Source organism: Oryctolagus cuniculus, chromosome 6, assembly GCF_964237555.1.
Source record: "Oryctolagus cuniculus chromosome 6, mOryCun1.1, whole genome shotgun sequence".
NCBI lineage: Eukaryota > Metazoa > Chordata > Mammalia > Lagomorpha > Leporidae > Oryctolagus > Oryctolagus cuniculus.
The window spans coordinates 47,023,324-47,037,563 of record NC_091437.1 but is presented as its reverse complement, the minus strand read 5'-3'; the positions used below and the strand labels follow the sequence as shown (position 1 = coordinate 47,037,563).

Below are 14,240 nucleotides of genomic sequence, written 5' to 3'. Positions count from 1 at the left end.
ACTATTAAACTATCCTTTCTGATTGAAAACTGGAGTGGTCCATTTTAGGTAAAATTAGCTTTTCTGGTATTGCCTTCGATAAACATTTGGAGTGTTTCTGTTTTTACCTGAAGTGAAGAACCAAAATAAGTGAGGTCTTTGAGCTTTTGGGAAAGTTAGCCAGTAGATTCTTGTGTTGGTGCTTTACTTTTTATATGAAGTAGTTTTCAGGAAAGATCATATAAAAAAAACAGGAAGTGTTCTTTATGTGTAAGAAATTGAATTACAGATAACTAACTTGATGACTTGTGTTTTATTTTTTTCAAAGGTTTGGGCCTCATGGGATCCCTGTGACAGTATTTCCCAAAAGGGAATATAAGGATAAACCGGAAGCCATGCAGCTGCAAAGTAACACATTCCAAGAAGGGATAGAGGTCAAGCGCGAAGTGAATGGTGCTGCTCCTGAGGACCCTTCTCCTCTCCCACCACCTGAGCTGAACTTGGCTGAAAGCTTGTGGACTTCCAAACCACCACCTCTCTTCCACGAAGGAGCACCTTATCCTCCCCCTTTGTTTATCAGGGACACATATAACCAATCAATACCTCAGCCACCTCCTCGGAAAATTAAGCGACCCAAACGAAAAATGTACAGGGAAGAACCCACATCAATAATGAATGCTATTAAACTACGCCCCAGGCAAGTCCTATGTGATAAATGTAAAAACAGTGTTGTTGCTGAAAAAAAGGAAATTAGAAAAGGTAGTAGTGTAAGTGACTCTACTAAATATGAAGACAAAAAGCGGAGAAATGAAAGTGTAACTACTGTGAACAAAAAACTGAAAACTGACCATAAAGTGGATGGGAAAAACCAAAATGAAAGCCAGAAAAGAAATGCCGTGGTTAAAGTTTCAAATATTGCTCACAGCAGAGGCAGAGTAGTTAAAGTTTCTGCTCAGGCAAATACATCAAAAGCTCAGTTAAATACTAAAAAAGTGCTCCAGAGTAAGAATATGGATCATGCGAAAGCTCGGGAAGTGTTGAAAATTGCCAAAGAAAAGGCACAAAAGAAGCAAAGTGAAACCTCTACTTCCAAAAATGCGCATTCAAAAGTCCATTTCACACGTCGCTATCAGAATCCTAGCTCAGGTTCCCTTCCTCCCCGGGTTCGTTTAAAACCACAGAGGTACAGGAATGAAGAAAATGACTCTTCTCTGAAGACGGGACTTGAGAAAATAAGGAGTGGCAAGATGGCGCCCAAACCCCAGTCCCGCTGCACCTCTACCCGCTCAGCAGGTGAGGCCCCTTCAGAAACTCAGAGTCCCTCAAAAGGCCCTGAAGAGGCCAGCAGTGAGGTTCAGGACACAAATGAAGTGCATGTGCCTGGTGAGCAGGATGAACCACAGACATTGGGCAAAAAGGGCAGCAAAAGCAATATCTCTGTTTACATGACCCTAAATCAAAAGAAATCTGACTCTTCCAGTGCTTCAGTGTGTAGCATTGATAGCACAGATGATCTGAAATCTTCCAACTCTGAGTGTAGCTCTTCTGAAAGCTTTGATTTTCCTCCAGGCAGTATGCATGCACCTTCCACCTCCTCCACTTCCTCCTCTTCAAAGGAAGAGAAAAAGCTCAGTAATTCTTTGAAAATGAAAATCTTTTCCAAAAACGTCTCTAAATGCATCACACCAGATGGCAGGACCATATGTGTAGGGGACATTGTTTGGGCTAAGATATATGGCTTTCCTTGGTGGCCAGCCCGTATTCTTACTATAACCGTGAGCCGGAAAGATAATGGCCTATTGATCCGACAGGAGGCCCGTATTTCATGGTTTGGGTCTCCAACAACATCTTTCCTTGCTCTTTCGCAACTCTCTCCCTTTTTAGAAAACTTCCAGTCACGCTTTAATAAGAAGAGAAAGGGCCTGTATCGCAAGGCCATCACAGAGGCAGCCAAGGCAGCCAAGCAGCTGACCCCTGAAGTGCGGGCTCTTTTGACACAGTTTGAAACGTGAACATGGACAGTAAGGTAGGCAAGGACCATTGGAAGGCGCCACAGATATTCTAGTCTAGTCAGGAATAATTTCTATGAGGTAGCTTGGCCAAATTGGAGAGAGAAATTGCACTCAGTTGGCTGACTTTTTTATACTTAACTTATAGCCATTTTTAGACTGAGAAGCTTAAACTGAACATGCAATCAAATTTTGTCTTAAGGAAGTGAGATTTTAGCAGTATTTTTCAGTTCTGAAATCTAAAACCATCCCAAGGCATAGGAGCCATAGCCTCAAGTGAAATTGAATTTTTGCAGGGACTGTTAATTGCCATTTGTACCTAAATCTGTATGTGTGTGTATATGCAGACACACACACCTATATAAAATATGGCCTGTCACTATGTGACATGGGTTGCATATTTGGGATTGTAGTAAGGGCTAGTGAGCTGGGAGGATAGTGTGGATATTTAATGACTACTTGTTTTTAAATTAATGAACAGCCTTTTTATGTGCATATTGGTGTAAAAGTTTGATACTTGGGTGTTTCACAAACAGATGCTTGCTATTCAGTTAGACTGGGGAAATAGGCTACTATTTGGGATCAACACTGTCAAAAAATGGATAGGTTTGAATCTTTATCTTTTGTCCTGTGGGAATTTGACAAAACTTTCAAGCTTTTAGTTTGGGAGTTTAGATACATTTGATTTCTGGATATGTAAATGGTTGATAGCTAAATTTGGTCAGATTTCTCCTGACTGGCTGTTCCTAAATTCTTAGGATACGTCCTAGTGAATTACACTTTGTGAATTAATTGTCATTATGTGTAATTGTTGCATTTTGGATGTACCTAATTTGATAATTTTTTAAAAAATATTTCCGTTTAAGGTATCTGTTTGCAGGTCAGAAAATGAGAAAATGTAATTGTGAATGCTCTGAAATGTAAAAAAAAAAAAAAGCTGTAAATAAAATCGACTAAATCCAAATTATTTGTGTGTGTTTCTCAAAAAGCTTTGAAAAATTTCAAGATGGAAGAAAATTATTCTTTGTAGTAGTGTGGAGAGGAAATGAAAAATCAGACTTACATTTTTTCTATTTACCCTATCAGAATATATTATGAGCATAGGTAAAATTCAAATAATAATAAGAGATGAATCAATATATTCTTAAAATGAGGTTTTGTAGCATGGAGGTCTGGTATGCTTCTAGATTTGATATCCTTCTCCTGCCAGTTTCTCATAAATGTGTGGGTTATTCGTATTTTTTCATCTTAATATTTCATCACATGCTTATTATACCTGATCACTTTTCTGTTTGATCTTTTGCCTCAGGTATCATTGCTTTTGGGGCTAGTTAACTAGCCTATTTTTCTTTATGATCCATCTGTCCCTAAGATTTGATTTCTTATTTAACATTTTTAGCTTTGTCTTGTTAGTAAAAATGTACCTGATTCTCTGTGGAGGCAAGTTTTAGATTTTTTTAAAGTTGCTTTCAAACTTTTTGTGTCTAACTTTTAAGTTTGATATAATTTCAGTTTGACACTTTTGGAAATTACTTTTCATAAATTCCAAATAATCCAATTTGAAATATCTTGGTTACAGTGGAATTCCTAATGAAAAGATTAATGGAGATTGGAAATCAATAGTCTATCAGCTTCCCTAAGGTTATGGACTTTGTTCATTAATTACCAATTTCTACAAAGGAAGATTTTTTTCTGGGGAAACTCAGTCAATGCTTTTTGATGATAGTAAACACACAATTTTTAAAAAAACAATGTTTCACTTGAACATATTCTTTCCTGCAAACAGAAACAAATATACTATTAAAAATTTTTGTAAAACAGGTTAAAAGAAGTTGTGATTGAGGGGTTGCAAGGTAGTATCCACAAATATTTTGAGTATTTGATTTAGATTAATGAACTTGTTTACCCAGGTGTTTTTGAAAGTTTGTAGTCTAAAGTTGAGGAAGATGTAGACAAAAGTTGCTAAAATGTAATTCTAAGGCTTTATGTAATGATATGGCTGTTTTAACATGGTTCTGAAAGTAGATGTTGCTGATGTTGACAGGTGCTTTGGCAAATGTGCTCTTGTGGCATAAACCATACTTGGTTTGTTTTAGAAACCTTAGGGAAAAAGAATGAAGATTGTTGAGTACAAGAGTAACAGTTTTGTAGTTCATACCTTTGTGGCAAAGGCTGAAGTATAATCACAAATTTGTTTTATCCCAAGTAGTCTATTGTAGCCTGGAATATTTTATTGGAAGTTTCTAAAGGAAACAAGCTTTTTTTTTTTTTTTTTTTTTTTGTATTTATTTATTTAAAAGGCAGAGAGAAAATCTTCCATCTGCTGGTTCAACTTCCCAAATAGCCACAATGGCTGGGGGCTGGGCTAGTCCAAAGCCAGGAGCCAGGAACAGCTTCCAGGTCTCCTACAATGGTTGCAGGGGCTTTTTTTTTTTTTTTTTGGACAGGCAGAGTGAACAGTGAGAGAGAGAGAGAGGAAGGTCTTCCTTTGCTTTTGGTTCACCCTCCAATGGCTGCCGTGGCTGGCTCACTGTGCTGATCCAATGGCAGGAGCCAGGTACATAACCTGGTCTCCCATGGGGTGCACTCCCGGGCCACAGCAGAGAGCTGGCCTGGAAGAGGGGCAACTGGGGCAGAATCCGGCGCCCCGACCGGGACTAGAACCCAGTGTGCCAGCGCCACAAGTTGGAGGATTAGCCTATTGAGCCGTGGCGCCGGCCGCAGGGGCTTTCCCAGGCATTTTAGTGGGACCCAAAATGTGCCCACATGGGATGCCAGTGTTGGAGTCCCCAGAAACAAGTTTGAAACAGTTTGTGTCGCTGTATAAAAGTTCTATACAAATTGAAATCTCATAGGGAGGTGGATAAATTTGTCCAGTATATTGTGTGGATGCAGGTAAGAGTTGAGATGGGTAGTTGTAGGCACTTTGACATATTTCTTTCAAATGGGTGGAAAAAACCCAAGTGGGTATTTTTCCCCTTGCAGAGAAAAAGCTGGGCTTACACTAAACCTCCAGTGGTCTAAGTGACAAAAGCCAAGTATTAATGGGGGAAACCCAGTGAGGACACAGGGGCTGTGAAAGCTAAAAAATTTTTATTTCTAGAAATTTAAAGCATTAGAAAGTTTTTAGTTTTCTAGAATTTGCAGACTAGGAAGCTAGCTCTTCATTTGGAAGGGACATGTTTTTAATCTGATGAGCAGACATGGGGCCACAATCAAAACATGTCAGTGAAATAAACCAGGATTTGTTGGTCTGAAGCCCATTCACATGATAGTAATTGTAAATGAATACTGGGATAGGCACGAATTTGTATGTGAAGAAAGATTACAGACAAAGAACATGGAACTGATAATTAAATCAACTAGATGAATATTTTTTTTTTTTGACAGTTATAGACAGAAAGAGAAAGGTCTGCCTTCCGTTGGTTCATCCCCCAAATGGCCGCTACGGTGCTTCTTCCTGCTCTCCCATGCGGGTGCAGGGGCCCAAGCACTTGGGCCATTCTCCACCGCCCTCCCGGGCCACAGCCGAGAGCTGGACTGGAAGAGGAGCAACCGGGACTAGAACCCGGCACCCGTGGTGCGGGCCCCAAATATTTGTTGTCTTTTAATGGGGTTGTTTCTAAATTAAAAATACAATGAGCTGCACATCCATTTCAGTTATCTTTTTTTTTTTAGATTTATCTGAATGAGACAGATTTTCCATCTGCTGGTTCATTCCCCAGCTGGCCGCAGTGGCCACTGCTGGGCCAGGCTGAAGCCAGCAGCCAGGAACTTCATCTGGATCTCTCCCATGTTGGTGGCAAGGGCTCAAACATTTGGGCCATCCTTCACTGCTTTTCCTAGGCCATTGGCCAGGAAGTTGGATCAGAAGTGGGGCAGCTGGGATTCATACCGGCCCCTATATAGGATGGTAAAGCCCACAGCACTGGCTTTACCAGCTATGCAACAATGCTGGCTCCTGGTTGTACTGTACTTTTTTTTTTTTTTTTTTTTTGGACAGGCAGAGTGGACAGTGAGAGAGACAGAAAGGTTTTTCTTTTACCGTTGTTTCACCCTCCAGTGGCCGCTGCAGCTGGCGCACTGCGCTGATCCAAAGGCAGGAGCCAGGTGCTTTTCCTGGTCTCCCATGTGGATGCAGGGCCCAAGCACTTGGGCCATCCTCCACTGCACTCCCAGGCCACAGCAGAGAGCTGGCCTGGAAGGGGGGCGACCGGGACTAGAACCCGGTGTGCTGGTGCCGCAGGCAGAGGATTAGCCTATTGAGCCATGGCGCTGGCCTCCTGGTTGTACTTTTCTAAAAACTGGTTCCATTGAAGGACACGTCTGTTTTAAGATTTATTTATTTGAAAGGCAGAGTGTGAGAGGGAGGAGTGAATGCAGGAGTGCAAGGACTTGGGATATCTTCTGCTGCTTCCCAGGTGCATTAGCAGGGATCTGGATTGGAATTGTGCTGCTCATATGGGATGTCAGTGTCCTAGGTTTTGTCTTAACTTGCTGTGCCACATCACGGGCCCCGGGAACACACACTTAAAGATTATCAGTTTTCCTTTATACAGAGGAACTGAGTTGGGAATTGGAAATATCTTAAGAAATCAATAATGTGGACATAAAATTTAGTTTTCAGTTGGTTTACTTTTATTAGTATGTAGAGAAGAGGTGGACAGATGCTGATCACGTTTTGATTGAAGGATTTGTGCTTGTTGATGGCTTCCAACAGGGAGTTTTCCAGAGAATGAAGACGTAATGTGTAAGTTGGGGCAATTTTGGGTTATTAAAATGGTGAGCAATAGAAATGCCAGATGCAGAAGCAGCTGGGGCTGGTAAGTTGCCAGGAGAAAGTCAGACAGGTATGCTGTATTAATGTTTCCTGGCTTTGACTTAGTTGATAGACTTTTCATGCTCTGTGTTTACAGTTTGCACTTAACTGTATTACCTTTACTTAGTAAAGACAGAGTAGAATGAAAAAATGAAAGCATTATCAATTTTTACACTCTATTATGCTATTTTGAATAAAGGAATAGGGAGTTTAAAAGGCATGGTTTCTAGATGTCTATTCTTTTAGTTTTCCAGGTTACCTCTGTCTTTACCAGGGATACTTGACACCAAGATGAGAAGACAAACAACTGTTTAATCTTCACTCAGTTAAGAGACTTAACCATAGATTCAAACAGGATTTAAAATATTCCTTTCTTTGTGGCATTAAGTGGAAGTAATTTTTTCCTGGTCATAGTAATAGAGTGCTGTAATTTTGTGCTGTATTTTAAAAATCATCAAATAGACATAGAATTCACCAGTTTCATTCATTACATTTACCTTGTTTTGCAGTCATCACCACTGTCCATCTACAATCTTTTTTGATAGAAATCTTGAATTTGGGATATAACTGTTCTGGAGGGTTTCAGAAATTAAGTCACTCAGTCTTTCTTAGTTCTGTGATTGGAATATGCTACTCTTATTGTCTACCTTTCAGGTTCTTTTGTTGCTGCTGTTCTATTTTTAATTAATTATTTGGAAGGCAGAGTTACAGAGAGGAGGAGAAGCAGAGATTTTCCATCTGCTGGTTCTTTCCTCAAATGGCCACAATGAACAGGTCTGGTCCAGACCAAAGCCAGGAGCTTCTTCTGGGTCTCCCACATGGGTGCAGGGGCCCAAGAACCTAGTTTCTCAGGTGCATTAGCAGGGAGCTGGATCTGAAGTGGAGCAGCCAGGACTTGAACTGGTGCCTATGGATGCTGGCCCTGTAGGTTGGCTTTGACCGGCTGTACCACAGCACTGGCCCTCAGATTCCTTTCTGATCAGCCTGCAGTCAGTCCTGCACAAGGAAATACTGTCTCCCATGATGCCCATGGTACCCCCATTTTTAAGAACTGTAATTGCCCCCTAGTAAAACTTTGAGGTGAACTGGTGTGACTTAGTTTGCCTGTTTTTTTCGAGTAGTTTTAGTTAAAGCTATTCCCTTTCAGTGACAAAATCAGTTTTTTTGGGATGATTTTACAAGTATAGAAATAAAACCATTTAAATTATTTTAGCAGTGGAATTAAGTTACTTTGCGAAACTCAAGTTGTTACATACCATTGCGTATTTTCATAAGATATATACTAATTTTTTTTGACTCACTTTTCATGTCAGTACAATTAATGGAAAACAAATATTTTGACATAATGTGTATAACCCTAATAAGATTCTATCGTAATTCTCTACACCACACTTTGGTGGTAGGAAGTGCTGAGTTAATTTTTATATCATGCCTTGAGTCAATGTTGATGTCTTTAAATACTTACGAAAGAATTGTGGAACTTAAATTTTTCTTACAGATTCTGGCACAAATTAAAGATTGAGAGGAAGTGTAAATGAAATACTTTCTATTCAAAAGTTAGGATTTATCAAAATGTTGAATTTCTGCATCAATCTTCATTTTTCAAACAAATAACTTGGATGGCTGTAGTACTTGTTTAACCTAATGAGCCTTTTGTTGAACACGATTTTTGTAAAGCAACTTTATAAAGCTTTGATATTAAGAAAGGTCAATCTTAAAAACTTAAACAAGAATTAAGTATTTTTTCTTCTGATATTTTTGTAAGGTCTCATTTAAAAAGCTGAGGAGAATCATAATTTAAGTATGGAGTGTTCCTTGTGCTATGAGATTGTGACAGTTACCTCCTTTTATTGCCTTAGAAATCTCAGTCTTAATCAGAAAGCATGAATAAAATTCCATCCTATAATTTCTATCCTGGTTGTCAGTATTTAGAAGGAAAACCAAATACTTCATAGCTTAAAGTGTTAGGCGGTTACTATCACACTTTTGTTCCTTTTCTCTTAAATGAAAAAAAGGTTGGAATTATATGTATCAAGTATTAGGAAAGGCTTTTTATCGAGGTTATTTCAGGTAATTTTCTAACGTTTAGCATTTCTTGCTTAGTTCTTACACAAAGAATCATTTAAAAACTATTGAAAAACCCTAGAAGTATAATTTTTCCCCATATAAATTATAATAGAATTTTTTGCTTGTTCAAGGTTTTTTTTTTTTTTTTTTTGTTTTTTGTTTTTTGTTTTTTTTTTTTTGTATTTAAGAGCAAGATTTATTGAAGTCAGAGACCTCCAGCCAGAGTGGCCTGGAGGGAGGCTACAAGAGAGGCAAAATGCTCAGTGCTTTTCAAGAAAGGTGAGTGTCATCCGCTTGAGTGTGAAAGATAGTTGGGTAGATAACTTGTCAGTGATGCAAGTGAGTTGGAGCATTAACATTTTTGTAGTAGTGGTGCTCCACAGCAAGCTTTTATTGAGCAAAGAATCATTTTCTCACTTTTTAGGCACCTGGTTGAAAGTACAACCTCTTGAGCCAGATTTCCTAGATTCAAAGCTTGACTTGGATCTGCCACTTAAAAGACAAGCAGTGTGATCTTAGGCAGGTTACTTCAATGCCTTCATCTGTGAAATGGGGAGAATAACAACACCTCCTTAATAAGGTAATTGTGAAATATTTAAAGCAGTAAAGACCTATATAAATAGTTGTTATTGTTACTACTATTTTGTGTGTGTGTTAGTGAAATCTCATTCTGGTAACTTAATATTACTTTTCTGTAACACAGTATGGATGAAAATGTTATAGCAGTGTTATTACATAAACATTTCAATCATCATAGTAGCAATAACCACAAATATCTAGAAGTTGGATATATTCACTGGCATCTTGTAGAGGGTAATTGGACTGGAAATCTTGGGGATTATGATAAAGGGAGATGTTCAACTCTTTTCCTGTTCATTTATGTGAAACACAAATTCTAGGAATTTAGTACTCCTGTTTCCACTGCCCCTTATGCCAAGCATAGTTTATGGCGTGAATAGAAGTGGGTGTACTTGTGACTGAATGAGGAAGAGTAATTCTGATTTGGACACTTAAGTACTAACAAGATAACCCTGTACACCCCAGATTGTTTTCAAGTGATGTGAGAAGGATCTGAGCTGGTGGGGCTCAAGTTGTGGAAGTCATATCCTAGGAGACTTTTCGGAAGGTGTTAGAGCTAGAAACCTAAACTTGGCAGCTTTTAAAAAGTTAGTGAATTTGCAAAGATGCACTACACTGAGCGCCTGGTGTCTTACTGTTTTAGTGTTTTGTCACTTGGTGAAAATGTGGATATCACTTGAACATCTTTAAAACTGCTACTGGTGTGGTTGAATGGAAGATTGTTTCCCCATTTGAGGAGGGAAATGCCTTACATTCCAAGGCCTTGTTCTGTGTGTGGCATGACTATTTACAAGTGAACAGTCATTTTAACCCATGGTTCATTTTTGAGATGCTGACTACAATTCTATCACTTACTTCTACAGATTGTAGTAGGGAGTCTGGCTGAGAGTGGCACATGTTAGTGTGAGGCTTGGTATGCTGGGAAGAACTGTGCAGTTTGTTTAACATCATAAAAATAAGTGGTTAGGAAACCAGCACTAAGGCTAGAAAAGCAGGATATTTATTGTAAAACAAGTACTAGTTAATACATTTCCTGCTTTTAACATTGTACATTAAGGATAGGTACATGAGTATGTAATAATTTTTTACTTTTAAATATTGTGTTTGCAGTAAGCTTGATGTCCTCTGCTTTATTTTTTCATGCTCTTGGTCTAAAACCAAGATGACTCTGTTGTGTTATGCCCTTTAGGTTTCTGCTGCTTCCCAGGAATAGTTCCCCTTGTTGCACCTAAGCCTGTTTCCAGTGCAGGTGTCACCTTTCCATGGGGGTATCCCTCCATTTGCTGCGTCAGAGCCATTTGGTTCTTCCAGATGGATAGAGGTCCCATATGAGTGGGTACATTTCTCAAGAAACTTCAGTGAGACCCTGAACACACTGAGGGAAAGCTTGTCTCTCTACAGAGAGAGGCAGAGCCAGAGAGAGTGGTCCTCCCATCCGCTGGTCCACTCCCCAGATGGCTGCACCAGCCAGAGCTGCGCCAATCAGGAACGAGGAGCCTCCTCCATGTCTTCCACATGGGTGTAAGGGCCCACAGATTTGGGCCATCTTCTGCTTTCCCAGGGCAAAGCAGAGAGCTGGATTGGAGGTGGAGCAGCTGGGACTCGAACTGGTGCCCATATGGGATGCCGGCGCTTCAGGCCAGGGCGTTAACCCACTGCGCCACAGCACCGGCCCCGGGAAGGTTGTCTTAAACATAACCGGCCAGGTGCTGTGGTGGGAGACTGGTCCGTTAATAGCTCACATGGGGTGCAGGCGAGGAGTGCAAAAGGTAAGATGAGGGCTTTCTTTGATCATCTAGACTCCTTGTCTGGAGTCATTTTTTTTAAGACTTACTTATTTGAAAGGCAAAGTTAGATGGGGAGAGAGAGAACTCCCCAGATGACTGCAATGGCTAGGCAAAGCTAGGAGTCTGGAGCTTCTTCCAGGTCTTTCACATGGGTGCAGTGCCCAAGCATTTGAGCAATTTTCCACTGCTTTTCAGGCACATCTGTATGGACCTGGATAGGAAGTGGAGCAGCCAGGTTTTGAACTGGCACCCATATGGGATGCTGGCTTTACAGGTGGAGAATTTACCTGGTATGCTACAACAGTCCCAAAGTAGATTCTTTAATAATAAAAGATTTACTTATGGAGATAAAATCAAAAGACAAAGTCTTAAGTACATTCAGATTACTCTTGTGTTTGCTGTTGCGTTATGGTTAATGGTATATTTAATTGTTCCTATGAACAAATGGGCAGATAACCTCATTATTAAACCTCATTTACAAACCCTGCTTTCCATTTAGTTAAAATTCAGAAGTAATTGTGTTTGTACCTCAGGTGTATACAAAATTTTCCCTTTTTAATGTTAGTAAAGGCTTTTTTTTTTTTTTTTTTTTTTTTTTTTTTACGGGCAGAGTGGACAGTGAGAGAGAGAGAGAGAAAGGTCTTCCTTTGCCGTTGGTTCACCCTCCAATGGCCACCGCGGCCGGCGCACCGGGCTGATCCAAAGGCAGGAGCCAGGTACTTCTCCTGGTCTCTCATGGGGTGCAGGGCCCAAGCACTTGGGCCATCCTCCACTGCACTCCCGGGCCATAGCAGAGAGCTGGCCTGGAAGAGGGGCAACCAGGACAGAATCCGGTGCCCCAACCGGGATTAGAACCCGATGTGCCGGCGCCGCAAGGCGGAGGACTAGCCTAGTGAGCTGCGGCGCCGGCCCAGAAAAGGCTTTTTAAAAAGGTTTCTACATGCCATTGGTTCTGATTATTAGAAGGACTATTATCTACATCTATCTACATATGCTGATATGATAGGTGAATTTTTTCTTACTCATAATTTAGGGAAGTAAGGACACAAGTATGTTTGAAAATAAGGCTTAAAATAGCAGTTCTTCATGTGAATTGTGCTTAGTAATTAAAGCTTAAATTTTGAAAGCCTAAGAAAGCTTACCGTGTTTGTTTTATTTTCTCTTTATTTGAAAGGCAGAGACACATCTTCCATCTTCTGGGTCATTCCCCTAATGGCTCCAACAGCTGGGGTTGGACCAGGCTGGAGCCAGGAAATACATCAGGGTCTCGCATGTCGGTGGAAGGGACTCGAATATCTGAGCCATTGCTTCCTGCCGCCAGGGTGCATACTAGTGGGGAGCTGCATCGAGCTCTTCTGAATGGGAAACAGCACCCACCCCAAGTAGCACCTTAGTGCTGCGCCAAATGATATTTAATCCAGAAGATTAGGTCCTGAATAATATGCAAGGGAGGTCTTTGGGATTAAAAGAGAAAGGGGTTAAGGTAGTTTTTGGTCATACTGCAAAACAGCCTCGTGGAGCTCACTGTGTTACATAGATAGGAACTCAGCCCTTGAATCCTGAGGCAGGACTTAATCCAACATTGCCCCGTGTTAGAATGGTACACTTTTTGGTAGGATACTTAAAAGTTAGTTAGCATTTCCTCTCTGTGAGTTTGTTTGGAGGGCAACATTTTGGTGTGTGCCCCATGACATTTTGCTGCTGATGTGACTTGGGCCAGAGTGTGCCCTCTCCTGGCCAAGGCTGGTGTGTCTACCCGGCTCTCAAGTCTTCCTTTTAGTACCAAAGCTTGGCTTTCTATGAAGCCAAGTAAATTATCCAGAATAAATCCATTATGAAAATTCAACTGAATGTTGCTCTTATTTTTAAATTATTTTTGGTAAAATGGATTAAAAAGAACTCAAGTGACTATTTTTGTTAACTTGGTTTTTTCTACCATAGGTCTCAACAAATGGCAGCTATTACATCAGACAGTGACGAGTCCTGCTGCTCCCTAACAGTGTCTGACAGACCACTGTGGATTCAGACTGGGAGCATTGAAGTTAACAGTGAAACGGGCAGGTCTGTCTGTCTTAAGCCCTGCCACAAAGTGAAGAGGGTACCATGTTATCACTTGGTCGTTCCTAAAGTAGATGAGGCTATACTTAAAAGAATTCATTAGTTCTTTAGTTTTCACTGACCTTGGCAGTTGGGTATATTTCATGTAGGTGATAGTTTTAAGGAGTAAAAACAGCTTTCAGTCAATACTACCTGCTGTGTTAAACACCAAAAACTGCCTGTGAGCAGTCTCTGCTGGGTTATGGAAGTCGGATATCACATGACAGAGTCCTAACATCGAGGGGGGGTGTCTCTGAATGCCAAACACTGGGTTTATATTTTCCCTGAGTCAGTCTGCATTTGTCACTTAGCATTCATTAACTTCTTAGTTATTACTATATATTATATATAAACATGTATATTCTTGAATTAATTTCAGAAGCACTGTCATTTATATAAGTCAAAATTCCCAAGTAACAGATGGTGCCGAGATGTAGTTGTAATCTATTTCAATAAAGGTTTATTGATGACTTCTGGATAATGCCTAACTACGGTGGGTTTAGGGTTTTTGTTGTTGCTGTACTGCTTTTGAACTTAGGATAGTTTATTACTTCCTCAGCTATCTAACCTCTGATGTCTGTGCAGCTAAGGAAGAGCTTTAGAGTTGGTATATGAGCTGTAATTTGTATTACAGTAGCACATTTGAGATCAGAGATTGTGTCTAGGAGTTAGGACTCTCATCTGTATAGGTATGCTGGCACCATTAGGGTGATTTTGTAAGGAAAATAGTGTTTTTCAGTCTTCACCTCATAGGAATAGTACGATTTGCTTGAGTTGTTGGCTTTCTTGCTCTGTTCTTTAATTGAACTTAAAACAGGTTTCACTTAGGCTGAGGTCAACTCTTGAGAGTCATAAACAGAAGAAAATTGAATTATGCATTTTTTCTCCTTCAGTTTATACAGC

At 40.2% G+C, this 14,240-nt stretch overlaps 1 protein-coding gene across 12 annotated transcripts in view; it reads left to right on the top strand.

Annotated features, from left to right (window-relative positions):
- PWWP2A (PWWP domain containing 2A) overlaps nucleotides 1–14,240 on the top strand; it is a 52,092-nt gene that overhangs the window by 22,874 nt on the left and 14,978 nt on the right. For 4 of the 12 annotated variants that reach the window (XM_017341232.3, XM_070076392.1, XM_008255343.4 and 1 more), the window contains exon 2: nucleotides 308–1,272. In XM_017341232.3, the coding sequence (XP_017196721.3) occupies nucleotides 308–1,272 (965 nt within the window). Of the gene's footprint in view, nucleotides 1–307; nucleotides 2,953–9,298; nucleotides 9,455–13,181; nucleotides 13,302–14,240 lie in introns of those variants that run through there. The other 8 variants (XM_002710349.5, XM_051843569.2, XM_051843568.2 and 5 more) reach the window with 4 other exon arrangements.